Source organism: Pogona vitticeps, chromosome 1, assembly GCF_051106095.1.
Source record: "Pogona vitticeps strain Pit_001003342236 chromosome 1, PviZW2.1, whole genome shotgun sequence".
Classification (NCBI taxonomy): domain Eukaryota; kingdom Metazoa; phylum Chordata; class Lepidosauria; order Squamata; family Agamidae; genus Pogona; species Pogona vitticeps.
In genome coordinates, this window is record NC_135783.1 from 345,837,285 (window position 1) to 345,853,892 (window position 16,608).

Consider the following 16,608-nt stretch of genomic DNA (forward strand, 5'->3'; position numbering starts at 1 on the left):
AGGTCACAGTCAGCTAGCCACTCCTGGCAGGAGGTGGGACGAGTCTCCCTGCCAGGTTGAAGACTGGCTCGCAGACAGGGCACTCTGGAGTGATTGGAAGGGAGTGCACAGCACGCAGCAGCAGCAGAAGAGTGAGTGGACAGTCCAGCCACCCCACCTGTGTGGGGGTATTCATATACAAATCCGAATACCTCCATCTCTAGTTCCAAACCATGAAGAGCTTTATAGGTGACCATCAGAACCTTGAATCTGACCCAGAATACGACAGGTAGCTAGTGCAAGCTATTTCTGAAGTCTATATTACAAGGATGAGGAACTCACAGCTCTCCATATGTTTTTGGACTACGGTTCATAGGAACGCCAGCCACAGTGGCTGGAACTGATGAAAGCTAGATTATAACAACTTCTAGGGGGGGACACACGATTTTTACTACTTCAATAGAAGCATTTTCAAGCTTTTGTCAATAACAAAAAAATCACTGTTCGAGAAAAGAGTCCCTTCTCACTGCCAAAATCCAGCATCAACCTATGTAAAAAGAAAATGCTGCCAAGAATTACTAGTGGGAAACTTTTTTCCCCCAACCTTGCTGGTCTGTTGGTATGAATTGCCACAGGCTGTGGTGGAGGATTACTATGGACTTTAGTACAACAAAGTTCACAAAGCAATGAAAAGGTTTAGGGTTGAGACATAATTTTAAGTTTATACTGCTAAAGCAGTGGTCCTTAACCTTTGTTACTCGGATGCTTTTGAACTGCAACTCCCAGAAACCCCAGTCAGGACAGCTGGTGGTGAAGGCTTCTGGGAGCTGCAGTCCAAAACTCCTGAGTAACCCAAGGTTAAGAACCAGTGTGCTAAAGCATTCACTTGCTTATTTTATCCTTGCATACAGGAATGGATGCCTGTTTCCATGTCAAACATCCAGGATTTACAAGGGACAATTACAAGGTCCTAGCACAAATACAATCCATAATTATTTTATTTAGCCCAGGATATGCAATGTGCCATTTACAGATAATATGCATGTATCAATTTTTATGTCTCTCACAAAACTAAATTTTGCTGGTGCGGCAGTAGCAGGTTGCCTTTAACAAGGCAAACATGTAGCATACATCACATTTTTAAGTGAACCTAGAAGTATGATTCTGCTTGAAAATAAAAGAACTTTTAAAAACAAGGCACCCCCGCCACGTGCCTTGTTTTTAAAAAAGAATAATAACTTCATTAATGGTGTTGACAGCATACAAATTAGAAGAAATCAGGTACAATCTCAGAAAGACAAAGCAATTCAACCTATGATTAGCCTAAAACTGCTTGTGGGCACTGACTGCAAAATGTTTCCATTTCCCCTTTAACTGAACTGGCTACTGATAAGTTTTAAGTTGCAAGAAGCACAGCCTGTAGCAAAGCCAGTTGGCTCTAAGTCAGGGGTGTCCAACCTTTCACCTTCCCTGGGCCATATTAGAAGATGAAAATTTGGTTTGGGCCGCACATACATTTGGTTTGGGCCACATGGGGGGGCAGCCCTAGCCATCCTCCGCAGCCCCACTCCAAGCGCGCTTACCGGCAGCTGTGATCTCAGACAGCAGAGGCTGCCAGCTTCGACTCTGGCGGCTTTATGGGGCCAGGAGGAGGTCCACCTATTGACAGGGATGGCACAATGCAGTCACAGAGTCCCCCTGTCCCCTCCCCTCCCACTCCTTCCTTCATTCACTCTCTCCCCCTCTACATTCTGGCCGCAAGCGCCGGCAGTGTAACTTGAAACTTTGGAATTTCTTTAAAAATAAAAAATTGCACTGGGCCGCATTACGAGCTGACCTGGGCTGCATGCGGCCCTCGGGCCGCAGGTTGGACAAGCCTGCTCTAAGTCCCTATTTTTCTGATTCATACCTCAGTCCATCTTCCAATATGCAATACACCATCACTTGCCAGTGATGCATTATTGCACTTTACATAGAATAGGCCCAAACCTGACATCAGAAATAACAATACATTGGTCCCTCGCTTGACGATGTTAATTCGTTCCAGCGAAATCGCTGTAGAGCGAAAACATCATCAAACGAAATGAAAAAACCCACTGAAACGCACTGAAAACCTTTCAATGCGTTCTAATGGCCTGAATACCTGCTCGTCCAGCGAAGATCCTCCATACGGCTGCCATTTTCGGTGCCTGTAAAGCGAGGAATCCATCCTAGAAAACAGCGGGGGGCCATTTTCTTCCGCCAGCAGCCATTTTGAAACTCGACGATCAGCTGTTTGCTGATCGTCGTAAAGCGAAAATCGGTTCCCAAAGCAGGGAACCGATCATCGCTAAGCGAAATTCCCACATTTAAACCATCGTTTTGCGATCGCAAAAGCAATCGCAAAAACGTCAACGTAATGGGGATTCTTCATAGAGCAGGGGAATCGTCCAGCAGGGCACAACTGTATTCAAAATGTGGAAGGGAACACTTTAGGATACTTTGTTCCCATACCAACAAGGGGCTGTCCTTGATACAAATGGGGACAACAACAACTGAGTACACAGTGGTGCCTCGGCTTATGAACATCCCTACTTGCGAAATTTTTGAGATACAAAAAGCTCCGGCCACAAAATATTGCTTATACTTGTGGCCGGAGCTTCGAGTTACGAAAGAAAAAACCGCAAGGGAGGCTGGGAAACCACGAAATTTGAACTTTCTGTTAACCGTTGGCCAGCGAAGAGGCTGCTTGTCTGCTACCTCGCTCGTCCCAGCGGTTAGACAGTGGATAGGGAGAGAGACTTCAAACTGCTTGGTACTGTCTGGTATTGCCTGGTACTGCACAGTACTGCCTGGTACTGTACTGTACGGACTGTATTTTTTGGCTTTTTTATTTTTTATTTGATTTTTTACTTTTTTTTTAAACAGAGAGACTGCCTGTTCTGGGTGAGTACATAAACTGTATTTGCTGTACAGGGTTTTTTGCAGCTAGGTGGAGGGGTAGGGCTAGGTGGAGGGTTATGTTTCTGTGCTCTGATGGGTCTTGCAGTGTGGATTTAAAATGTGAAAAGTAGACTGTAATATTAAATTAAAATTAAATGTGAAAATTAGACACAATAATTTTAAAATTAAAAAATTATTTATTCATTTTTGCATTCTGTGGCTTCTAGGGTTTGTGTACTGTGACCTCTCTGTTTTAAAATGTGTGGGTTTAAAATGTGGCTTCAAAGTCTTTTTCTTTGGGGATCTGTTTGCTGTAATAATAGTTGCTGGCTGTTGATGCAGGCAGGCTGTAAAATGCAGTTTGGACTCCACAGTCTTTTTTTCTTAAAATCAGAAAATATTCTGTGAGGGGCTGTGCTGGCTGTTGATGCAGGCAGACTGTAAAATGCAGATTAGACTGTCTTTTTTGATTAGGAGTTCTGTGCTAGAATAATGCTTGCTGGATTCTGGGGCTTTTAGGGTTTGTGTACTGTACCTCTCTTTTGTTTTAAAACGTGTGTTTAAAATGTTGCTCCAAGGTCTGTCTCTTTTAAAAACAGAAAATATTCTGTGAGGGGCTGTGGTGCTAGCTGATGCAGCCAGGCTTTAAAATGGAGTTTACTGTGGACTCAAAGGTGCTTGGTTTTGTTTTAAAAGTGCTAGGATTAAAAGGTGTTCTGTTTAGAAGGTGTTCCCTCCCCCCCCCCCCTTCTTACCCTTTTTTTGAACTAAGTTCATCTTAGGTTGAAAGAAGAAAAATTCTTCCCCTATTGGTAGAGTACGGATCGCTTTGCATTAGTTCCTATGGGAACTAAAGCTTCGACTTAAGAACAGCACCTCTAGATAAGAACAAAAAACAGCTGGAACAGATTAAATAGTTTTCAATGCATTCCTATGGGAAATGGTGATTCGACTTACGCAAATTTCGAGTTGTGGCCACCATTCCAATATGGATTAATTTCGTAAGTCGAGGCACCACTGTACATAAAGAGGGTCAGTTTCATCTCTTGGCAAATAAGTAGTGACAAAGGTTCTTTTAATTACATCTTATATGTTAACTATAAATGAAGAACAAATGTCTTATCACTACATTGAACTACTGTCTGAAATTCTGTGGCTCAGTATAATAACGTACAACTAGAATTCGTTCAGTCATTTAGTCGTGTCCGACTCTTCGTGACCCCATGGATCAGAGCACGGCAGGCCCTCCTATCTTCTACTGCCTCCCGGAGTTGTGTCAAATTCATGTTGGTTGCTTCGCAGACACTGTCCAGCCATCTCATCCTCGGTCGTCCCCTTCTCCTCTTGCCATCACACTTTCCCAACATCAGGGTCTTTTCCAGGGAGTCTTTTCTTCTCATTAGATGGCCAAAGTACTGAGCCTCAGCTTCAAGATCTGCCCTTCCAGGGAGCACTCAGGGTTGATTCCCTTCAGAATGGATAGGTTTGTTCTCCTTGCAGTCCAGAGGATTCTCAAGAGTCTCCTCCAGCACCACAATTCAAAGGCATCAATTCTTCGGCGGTCTGCTTTCTTTATGGTCCAGCTCTCACTTCCATACATCACGACAGGAAAAACCATAGCTTTGACTATTCGGACTTTTGTTGGCAAGGTGATGTCTCTGCTTTTTAACATGCTGTCAAGATTTCTCATCGCTTTCCTCCCAAGAAGCAGGCGTCTTTTAATTTCGTGGCTGCTGTCTCCATCTGCAGTGATCATGGAGCTCAGGAAAATAAAATCTGTCACTGCCTCCATATCTTCCCCTTCTATTTCCCAGGAGGTGATGGGACCAGTGGCCATGATCTTAGTTTTTTTGATGTTGAGTTTCAGACCATTTTTTCCACTCTCCTCTTTCACCCTCATTACAAGGTTCTTTAATTCCTCCTCACTTTCTGCCAGCAGAGTGGTGTCATCTGCATATTGGAGGTTGTTGATATTTCTTCTGGCAATCTTAATTCCGGCTTGGGATTCCTCCAGTTCAGCCTTCCGCATGATGTATTCTGCATATAAGTTGAATAAGCTGGGGGACAATATACAGCCTTGTCGTACTCCTTTCCCAATTTTGAACCAATCAGTTGTTCCATATCCAGTTCTAACTGTTGCTTCCTGTCCCACATATAGGTTTCTCAGTAGATAGATAAGGTGGTCAGGCACTCCCATTTCTTTAAGAACTTGCCATAGTTTGTTGTGGTCCACACAGTCAAAGGCTTTTGCATAGTCAATGAAGCAGAAGTAGACATTTTTCTGGAACTCTCTGGCTTTCTCCATAATCCACCGCAAGTTAGCAATTTGGTCTCGAGTGCCTCTGCCTCTTCGGAATCCAGCTTGTACTTCTGGGAGTTCTTGGTCCACATACTGCTGAAGCCTACCTTGGAGGATTTTGAGCATAACCTTGCTAGCGTGTGAAATGAGTGCAATTGTGCGGTAGTTGGAGCATTCATTGGCACTGCCTTTCTTTGGGATTGGGATGTAGACTGATCTTTTCCAATCCTCTGGCCACTGTTGGGTTTTCCAAACTTGCTGGCATATTGAATGTAGCACCTTAACAGCATCATCTTTCAAGATTTTAAATAGTTCAACTGGAATGCCATCACCTCCACTGGCCACCTCCACAACTAGAATAGGTCCATGGAATCAGTGCTGATTTGGAGAATCAACTCAGTGGACCTAGTCTAGTTGCAATTTACTATGCTAAGCAAAGGACTTCAGCCACTGTTTGTTAAGGGTTGCTGTTTCTTGCATTTCAGGCTTCCCACCCCACAGATCACAAAACTCCACTCACAAGCACTTATCAAGAATATCCATTGTAACTCTTGTGGCTGGAATAGAGACGAAGGATTTTTATCACACTACGATAGCTCATCCATGCAAGGATTTTTGAATTAACACCCAAATAATGTTTGCTAACTAACATCAATTAATGTTATGTTCACTGTACTGTATTTCTGGGAGATGGGCACAAAGCACTTCATGCCATGTCGTTTAAGTCATCAGCATGGCAACACAGGAGCCGTGCATTCACTTTCCCCACCCCTCCGGCCAACTCCCCTACTTACCTACCAGCATGTGCTGCTCCTTCCCAATCTTTCATCCTGGCAGGAGCACAGATTTCTCTCCACCTCCTCCAGCAGCGGCCCACTCAGATGAAAAGGCAGGGCAGGGATTCCTGCAGCACAGCTTGTAATGGGCAGCTGCTGGAGGAGACTGATAAGGGAAGTGCGTGCTCCTGCCAGAATGGACTGTGCAATAGGCAGGGAAGAAGCAGCGCACGCCGGCAGGCCAGTGAGGGAGCCAGCCAGGGGGGTGGGGAAATTGAACACGTGGCACCTGTGGTGCCATGCCGACGATTTAGACAACACAGTGAGAAGAGCTTCATGCCCATCTCTGCTATTCATTCTCATCCCTCTCACTCAGTCTGCACCCACTCATCCTCTCACCCAAAACATATGTATAACATTTTGTCTACTAAGACAACACTTCATACATTTGATGAAGCGGACTGCAATCCACAAAGGACAATGGTAGTCTCTTGGGTACCAAAGGACTCTTCATTGTTTCTTCTCCAACAGAATAAGACAGCTACATTGAAATTCTCACTCGGTCCTTATTTCATTACATATATTGCAGCCTCCTTGTTACCAATACCTGTTGTTGCTCTGTTCCCATCCCTATAATTCATATTCCACCTCCTCATATCAAAGTCCTATCTTTCTGGTCTCACATACCCTCTGCCGTTCTCTTCTACCTCAAGATGATCCACAAAGCCAGGGAATTCAGTAACTACAGATTCTTCCCTTCAGAATAGGAAAGAGTAAATCCACAGGCCACCATTATTCAAACTCAACCTTAGAACTATATACCACCATTATCACTTCACTCCACATCAACTACTCTTTCCTAGCACTCCACATTCTTCCCATCTCAACTCTATCACCAACCCAGTTAAAAGGTGCCCCACTTTCAATCCCTTGGCAAGGTCAAGGGATTGATTCCCAACCTTGCCATTTATCCCGCCATACCGTCCCACTCCTGTCACCATTCTAAACATGTCACCTTTTGCTCTGGAGACATCCTCCCTTTTTTCTATATTCAAAGTGTCTTTCTTCTCATATCACTCATCAAAGTTTCACTAGCCTGCTGGCATTTCCCAGCACATCCCAGGCAAGGCAGAATGCAGTGCTGAAGGAGGACTTACATTTAGATATGGTGGTACAGTATTTGTATTTGAATACCCCTACACAGCTGAAGTCAACAAGGGTCCAGCTCAGATCACCACTGGTAGCCCTGTTCTTCCTTCCAATCACTCCAGAGTGTCCACTCGGCTAGCCACTCATCAGCCTTGCAGGGAGACTCATCTTCCCTCCTTCTTCCAGGGGTGGCTAGCCTACTGGGTGCTCCAGAGCAATTGGGAGAAAGAGTGGGGCCGCGGCGGGTGGCAGACATGTGAGTGGACAGTCTGACCCCAGGGAGCTGGACCCTCATTAACTCCAACTGTGCGGTGATATTTGTATTCGAATACCCCCATCTCTACTTACGTACATTACATCAGTGGTTCTTAACCTTTTTGAAAGAAACGCCCCCTTGAGCCATTGAGGAAGTTATCATCGCCCCCCTCCCTGAGGTGATGATATCTTACCTACCTACCTACCTACCTACCTCCCACCCCCAGGTGTGAGGCAGCGCTTCACGGGTCAAGGATAAGGACCCAAGAGACCCTTTCCTTCCACCCAATCCACACTCAGTGCTCCCCTAAAAGAAAAAGGCGAGACGTGGCAGGTAGAAAGAGCTGGATCATCTGGCGGCAGCAGCAGCACTGGATCTACTGCCAGTACTGCGGCTGCAGTCGCCTTCACAGGTTTGGCTCACTCCAGCGCCCCCCTACCGCCCCCTTCTGTTCTTTCGCCCCCACACCGCCCCTTTTCATTCTACCGCCCCCCTAAAAAATGAAATCGCCCCCTGGGGGGCATTATTGCCCACGTTAAGAACCACTGCATTACATGGTCGAATAGGAGGAGAATGGAGAAATGCATCTCAAACTGAAGCCAGCTTACAATTACACCATAGTACAGAGAGCTACAAGTGGATAGATGCCCATTGAGTGAATGTGGGTCGATCACAATTTCTCAAACTAACCTACTTCTCAGGGTTGTTGTTTGGTTAAAAGAGAGAAAATAGCATTACTCACCCTGGGCTTCTTGGAAGAAAATGCAACAAAACAAAGCAGACCTTCACCTTACTGCCATATCTTGGAACAGGAGTTACACTGGCTTTCCAACTTTATTCACTAGTAATGTAACCAAGAGACTATTCCATTCATCATATGGCAATCTGACCCTTAAACACAACTGCCAGAACAACTGTCAAAGCCAAATCTTATGACAAAAACTGAATGCTATCACATGAAAAAACATGATCAGCAGAATGCTAAGGCAACCCTGTCAGTTTCCTAGATGCAACCCTGGGAAAACTGTCAAAGCTCTGCAACCCCCCCACCTCACCAAAGTCAGGTTTCACATCTTAGCACTGCCATCCTACTCAGCCATCCCTCTTAAGGCAATTCCTGATTGACTGACACATACACACACATACACTCTGCTTCAGGCAGTTTTGCACCTCCTCTCCTTCCCCTCATTATAAAGGACATTTTATACACCTTGTCCCAAAATCAAAATAATTTCTCTCTAACTCTGGGCTTTACCACCACATTCATCCGAACTCAGGAATAGCCCTACCCTTTGTCCCCCTGTCAGTCTTAGTACCCTCTTTCCTCAGGCTCTCTCTCTCTCTCTCTTCCCCCCCCCCAACACACACACATAAACACATCTCCCTTGCCTCTTAACCTCATCACAGCCCCCTGGGTCAAGCAATTATTCCTTAGTTCATCCTATCATCCTTTAAGTATACAGTATCAGCCCTCTAACCCCTGCCAATTCCTTCCCATCCATACTATGCTCTTGCTGTTATTTAGTTAGTTGTTATATGTCTTCAAGTCGGAACTGACCCTAACAGGGATTTCACAGTTAAGTAACTAAGTTCCACATACACATACACAAAGTTTCCATGACCAACTGGAGAAGAAAAATGATGTGCAGCGTGGTGCAATGTGGCTTGGGTCCATTACTCTGTCTATGGCACCACACTGCATATCTTTTTTTTTTCTTTCTACTTGTTAGACTTCCTGCCTATTGTTTCTCGTGTTCTTTTTAGATGTGAACTACTTTACAGGTTACAAGCATGTTTCAGGTACACTGAAGCAGTTACCTCAGGCAGCAGATTTTAAGTGGCACAAAAAGGTAGCAAAAAGTAGCTAGCCCATTTGAAAAAAATAGTTTTTACTGTCACAGACAGGGCAAAAGGTGCTCATGGGATGTTCTACCCTAAAGTGCCAAAACAGCTTGGAATAATTTGTTTTACTATTTCACACCTTGACTTGGACAGGTGGAGAGTGCCATTTGCTGTTCTGCCTTAAGCAGTAAAATATCCTAGGCCAGTCCCAAGGAAAACTGTTGGCCATACATCCCATTCTATTGATAACTCAAACTGCCCTTTCAATACAACTGCTGTAGCTGCAAAGTCAGTATAATAAATATGCAGACAAACACAGCAGAGAAAAATATTAGCTCAGTGGTAAGGCCACTGCTCTGCACCACCTGGGGTTGAGTCCCAAATTCAATTCAGCGGCATTTCCAGTTTTTTCTAAATAAGGGGGCAAACAATACGAAAAACCTGTGCCTGAGGCCCTAGAAAGCAGAGTGCAGCACAACAGAACAGGTGGATAGACAGCCTGACCTCATGTTAAGGCAAAGAGCCAGTCTTCCATTATCTTCCAGACTAACACGTCCTTTCAATAAAAACAAGAGAACCACTGAAAAAAAACAAATTCATTAAGAAGATCCGCTTCTGATGTTTTATCTTTCACAGGCTTTTAGCCAAATTTTATTACTCCAATGCTTTGTTGCAGAACCACTGGTTTCCATTATAAGCTAGGTCAATGGGAATGCAGTGCTGGCTGGACAGCTCAGTGAATTCATTAGGTTGGGAGTTTGATTCCCCGCTGTGCCTCCTGGAAAAAGAACCCGCTTGTGTGGCCTTGGGCAACCAGCACAGTCCCTGGAGAAAGGAATGGTAGACCATTTCTGAGTACTCTCTACCCAGAAAGCTCTGAAAAAGATTACTATAAATCAGAATTGACTTGACAATACAAGATGATGATGATAATTAAAAAACTCCAAGCACAGTCAAAATTATAAAAACACTGACTGGTATTTAACAGACACAAGTTTTAACAAAAAAGATAAGTACTGTATCTGTTAAATTTAGGCACAAACTGTATGCTGTTCCTAACACTGCAGTTTTTTGTACCTCTGATGGTGTGATTTCTAAGATCTGCAACTGCTTATACTGTAGTACTGTGTGAAATTTCGTGATATTGTTCCCAAAGCCCCGAAGACTACGGAGACCACTGAAGTGTGCTTCTTCCAAAGGTAAGATGTTTCGATTGCCAGGTCTCTATACTTTGTATTTCCAATTCTTTATTTTCAAGTCTGGCATTGCCTGAAATTGCAATGTCAGTGATCCAGACATTTCTTCGTTCTATTACTTACTACTATGCCTGGTATGTTATGTTATATTTTGTGCATAATGGCCAGGGCACTAAATTTTGCCACTATTATTATTGTTGTTATTATTATGAAAATGCCATACCCACAGCAAGGAAAGGGGTATAAATTCTAGCATAAACAAAGCCCCTAATATTAGCCAACCTCTGTTCCTCAAAGACCCACAATAACAGGGCCACGAAGGTCACCCTCGCCACCCCGACCCACGCCAGCCACCCTTCTCCACACACACACACACACACACACACACACACACACACACACACACACACACACACACACACACACACACACACACACACACACTTCCTTTCCTTCTCTCTCTCCCTTCCTTGCTCCTTCCCTCATACACACCATCGAGGGAGACGAACTGGCCGACGGCCGAGGAGCCCCCGCCGCTGTTCTCCACGAACTGGACCTCGGAGACGATGATGTTGTCCTCCAGCACGGAGCCGCAGCCCGTGCACACGGCATCCCCTCGGGCCGAGTCCACCTCGATCTCGGAGCCGCCGCACACGGCGCACACCCGCCCGCCCGGCATCTTGAAGCCCAGGTGGCTCCCGCCGCGCCAGCCGCCCAGGAGAAAAGGACGCGGCGGCCTTTACCCTCACCGGGCGGGCGGCCGGGCGGGCGAGCGAGCGGCCGGGCTGTCCCTCCGGCCAGTCGGCCGGCCGGGCGGTCAACCGACTCGCGGCGCTTCCTTCCCTCCCTCACGTGCAGGCCTCCCCTCGGCCGGCCCGTCGCTCCGGCAGCCGGCTCTGGGCTCAGGGCGAGAGCGAGGAGGAGCCGCTCCGGCACACAAACACCGCCCCTTCTCGCGAGGCCTGCGAGGAAGCGAGGCAAGGCCGCGCCTCCTCTCGTCTCCTTTCCCTTTCCTATCCCTTCCCCTCAGAGGTTGACGGAAAAGACGGCCTTTTTTCCCCCTCCTCGCCGCGTCTCCCTTGAGGCGTGAAAAGCTGTCTGAGGGCGTTTCATTTCCCCCCCACCCGCCTTTAGCTTCAGAAGGGAGAGCGGCCCTCAAGGCCGGCCCAACCGTCCCGCAAAGCGAGGCGGCAGTGGCGCCTGAAGGGGCAGATTTGGGATGCCAAGAAAAGCCCCCACCCCGTCGCCACCAACCGTTGTTATGTGGTGCTTCCCACTTATGGAGGCCCTATGAAATAGTGAGCCTCCTTTCGTTCACCGCCTTGCAAAACTCAAAGAAGTGGCTTCCTTGATCATTCATTCCATCTCCCATTCGGTGTCTTCCTCTGTTCCTGCTGTCTTCAGCTTTTCTGGCCGTTATTGTATCTTTCAATGAGTCTTTGAGTTCTGTAGGCTATGCCCAAAGTATGGCAGCCTCAGATTAAGTTTTATTTTGCTGCTAGCGAGAGTTCATGTTTGATTTGATCCAGCGCCCACTTAACTGTATTTGTCTTTCTGTATGTTGCCTGTGAAGCTCTCCTCCAAAACCACATTTCAAGTGAAGCAATGTTTCCCCTGTTCGCTTCCTGCGGGGCAGATGTTGCTAGTAGTTTCCCAGAGAGACATCTGGATAGATGCAGGATACAAAGAGTCTGAGATGGATGGATCAAAGATAGATGGGTGTATCTTTGTTTTGATGTAACTATGGCTTATCAGGAGACGATGTGTTTTTCCTTCCCCAGATAAATTAGCTGTGCAATATATTTGAACATGAAAAGACCTATGAGCATGTGAAGAGTGCCCTTTCCTTGGGTTTGTGCTATGTTCCATCAAGTCAGAAAATTTATGGCAACAGGGCTTTCAAGATAAGCAAGATATTTAAGGCGTGATTATACTAGATCTGCACACTCCCAGTGAGTTTCCATAGCAGAATGGGGATTTGAATCCACATCTCCTGATACTAGTCTGTCACTCTATCCATTGCACCACACTGGGTCCCCCAGCCCTTTCCCTTCCACTAAATTAATGCTGCTTGTACAAAAGAGGTAATTAAAGTGTACATGAGTGAGCTGCACATGTCTGTCCCCTGACAGAAATTCGCAGGGTTTACTTTGGAATACACATGGATAGGATTGAGCTGCATTGCTTGTAGCAGTACTAAATAAGGTTTTGAGTACAAAGGGGCATGAGGACAAATCTTGCCAAATCAATTTCAGTACTTGAATAGATAGTGAAGCAGCTGGACCAAGAGCAACAAAAACATCTTGAGGTTTATACTGACAAGAACACCACTACAAATCAATACTCAGGTGTTCTTCACTAATTATTCTCATATGTGTTGATTTGCATATTTTTTAATTGTGGAGTCTTTACCTGAATGCCTTTTTAAATTTAGTCTTTACCTGAATGCCTTTTTAAATTTGCTTTCCCCCGCCCCCATATTCTTTAAAAGTATTCAAGCAATATAGACAAGTAAAACTTGTACACATTCAAGCTGGACTGAGTGGCCATTCTGATGTAATCTTCTAGATACATGAGTCAAACAGAAGATACCCATTTCCTATTAATTCACCCAAACTTGTGTAAAATTAACACAGTCACATACTTTCACATAGCACAGCTCTGAGTTGCAATGGACTATAAGAAATAAGACTAGAAGACCTCATAATGTACCTTTCTTTTTATATGCCAAACAATTTTACAAATAGAAGTTGAGAAAAAAACACATTTTCTTCTTCTTGGATTCCAGCAAAGCCACCCCACATACAGGCAGCCCATTGGTTTGCATTATTCTGTCTAAAAATATATAGTTGAACTATGGCAGAGTTTTCCAACATAGCTTCAACAGTCAACTCCCATGGTACTCAGTAAGTTTCCCCTGCAGTTCTTCATGTTTAAAAAATTAATTTCTTTTTATTTTATGTGGCTGCAAAGAAGAAGTTGCCTGCCATCTTTATTTTCTCCCCAGAATATCTCTTGGTCCTTTGCTCAAGCAATTCATTAAATATTCACCATTATTTGCTGCTTTCATGTTGCTTCTTTTTGTGTCAAAATGGTAATGATGTATCTTTTATTAATGTTTCTTACTGTAATGCATTCTGAGAGTGGGGAATTGAGAGATATTTTTGTCTTTTTAATTTGTTTCTAAAAATTAAAGAGCACACTAGAAATATTTTACATGATATATTACATTTTTAAAGAACTAGCAATATCTTCTGTATTTTTTAATTATTTCTAAAAATATAAAAGCATATTATAAATATTTTATATAATGCAGTACATTTTAAAGCAATTTCATATTTTCAGAGTAATTCTAATATTCTTGCTATAAAACAAATGGTCCAGATTTCTGTGTCCCAATTAGGCTCAAAGGCACACTTAGAAATGAAGATGGCAGGTGGCTTCAGCCCCTGCATTTCTGCCCTGGTCCGATATGGACAATTTTACTGAAGAGAACCCAATGAGTTAATTCACATTTCTCTTGCCAGGTAGTTGCACCCTGTTATATTTCAGTGCTAGCTTTTGTGGATACATTCACTTCTTGAGCACAGACTTGAGCCTCCTATAATTATTTTCTTTTTCTTTTTTAGTTCTTTTTAAAGATATTGACTAAGAGGAGACTGTGGACCACATATGTGTTTCTCCATTATCTGCTCCCTGAAGCTCAGGCAGGGTGGTTAGTGACACAAGAATGTGGTCGTTTGCCCGCAGCTGCTCTGCAGATTTCCTTCCGCACCTACTTCTCTGTCTCCTTCACCAGCATGACAATGCAAAGCATAAGCCCACCATGGCTGACAACACAAGCTACATTTACAAAATCAAAAAATACAATTTAAAAAATCTGCTATTCATTCTGCTGTAATGAAGACAATCAGATTCCACCCCAGGAACTAGAATATTTGAAATTAAAATGTAGTAAGGTAAAGGCAAAGGTTCCCCTTATCATCTTATCATTTTCAGTCCAGTCGTGTCCGACTCTAGGGGGCGGTGCTCATCCCGTTTTTCAAGCCGTAGAGCCAGCGCTTGTCCAAAGACAGTTTCCATTGTCGTGTGGCCAGCGTGACTAGGGAACGCCGTTTTACCTTCCCACCGAGGTGGTACCTATTTATCTACTCGCATTCACATGCTTTCGAACTGCTAGGTTGGCGAGGAGCTGGGACAAAGCGACGGGAGCTCACTCCATCTCGTGGATTCGATCTTACGACTGCTGGTCTTCTGACCTTGCAGCACAGGCTTCTGCAGTGCCACCACGTCATATCAGAGTGTTGCACAATTTAAAATTATGGATATAAATGAAATAGAGGTAAAATTAAAAACAAAATAGCAAGATAATAGACTATTTTTGACCAGAAGTGGACTATTTCTATAGTGTTATCTAGGCCATTTGTGAAATCTTTTGTACATGTGGGGCATAAATTGCCTGCATGTAAGTTTTCCACGAATATCTTTAGATCAAACTATTGCTAGAAACACAGGGATGAGGACAAGGGGGGGGGGAAGCCATGAATACTGTGCTTCCTGATATGTTTGCATGGAACAAATAGCAAGTATATTCACCCATCAGCTATCCTCTGTGTTAGGTTGGGAGTGTGACTCTGGGGCTACAGAAGACAATACAGAAGCCGCTCAGAGTGGTCGAATAGACCAGATGGGCAGGATATAAATCAAATAAATAAATAAATATGTTACATTGGTGGTGGGGAGAGATTGTTGATCTTGAGTCCTCCTCTGTCGGATTACAGATTTGTTATCAATAGCGTTGAACCACTTTTGATGACTTCTGAAAGTTCTTTGAAAACTTTTACTAAATACACCCCACAATGAGATGTTATGCTTAGGGAAGATCTCATGGAATGTGCTACTAATTGTGTTGTTTCAATTGTATACTTTTAAAAACAAAACAGCTACAGCAAATCTCTCTGACCTCCTGTACCATTTCACCCTTAAACTCTTTGCACTGGATGAGAATCTAATATTCGCATTTGTAGCAGCATTGCTCCCGACATTTTGAGATGGATTTTGCACCAATAAAATAGGGAAAACCTTTGTGTATCTCCAGATCCAACAAAAATTAGTTCTAGTTCCTTCTAGTCTCTCCTCCCAATGGCTTCTAGTTACGAACCTCAACTGATAAGCCATCATCATTCTGTAATCAATGGTTGGTAACACATTAATTCAATGAATAAAATATTGTCACAAGGTCATCTTAAAAGTCCTGCAGGTCACCTTTTTAGAGTATTTTATTTGTCCAATAAATATACTAAACCCCACCTCAAACCCTGTTCTGATTTAGTTTTTGCACATAGACCATTGGGCTGTATTTTTATTAAAAAAATTTTTGCATCCTCCTCTGGATTATTCACAGGCCTTCCTTTCTTGATGTCTGAAGCACCAGAGTACAGTTAATAAATATATCACCCAATAACAGGCAACATCAAGAGCATTTGGTGCAGGTACCATTACGTGTTTCATAGTACATGTTGAAGAGCAAAGAGTATCCTGACATAGGTGTAAAGTTGCAGGACACGGAAGGAGAACCAAAAGACATCTCCTGGATGTGAGGGTTCGCCTTTAGGCTCCTCTTTCGGTTCAAAGAAATCAGTAGATGTTTGTTGCTTCAAAACAGGTGAAAGATTTATTGGGGCCTTTAACCATAAACAAGTGTCTGTGACATGATTATGAGTCTTTCCTCCTTCTGCCAACAGGCCTGGAAGGGGTCTCCAATTTTCAAACAGGAACAGGGTGTCATAACTATTGCTCCATAGTCAACTGGTAAATCAGCAGGGACCCCGTCTCTCGCGGTCTGCCCCGTCGAACCTTCCAGCAAGGGCACAGTCTCGTAACCCCAATCGCCATTCCACAGGGTTCATCTCTCAGGGTCCCGATCTTCCAAAGGTTCTCCCTGTAGTACTTCTTCCTCATCTCCTTTGTTCTCCATTCTAGCCTTTCTCTCCTTTCTCTTTCTCCGCTTTCCTTCTCTTCTCTCTACCTCCTCCTCCACTCTCTCGCCTCAGCTTCTCGCCAATAAGAGGGTCTGGGGTGGGGGAGAATCTCCCTTCTTCTTCGATAATCCGCCTCCTCTTTAGGCACTCTCAGCCTCTCCCATAATCCTGTCCAGAGGTCCTCCATTCCCAGCCTGCTGGCAACTGA

The 16,608-nt window shown here is 44.3% G+C and overlaps 1 protein-coding gene across 2 annotated transcripts in view; it reads right to left on the minus strand.

Annotated features, from left to right (window-relative positions):
- Positions 1 to 11,325, minus strand: part of BRF1 (BRF1 general transcription factor IIIB subunit) — a 251,642-nt gene extending 240,317 nt beyond the window's left edge. For both annotated transcript variants that reach the window (XR_013540718.1, XM_020800763.3), the window contains exon 1: positions 10,912 to 11,325. Coding sequence is in view for 1 of the 2 variants with exons in the window: in XM_020800763.3 (XP_020656422.2) it covers positions 10,912 to 11,098 (187 nt within the window). In the remaining variant the exon portion in view is untranslated. The remainder of the gene's footprint in view (positions 1 to 10,911) is intronic.
- Positions 11,326 to 16,608: the final 5,283 nt, after the last annotated feature.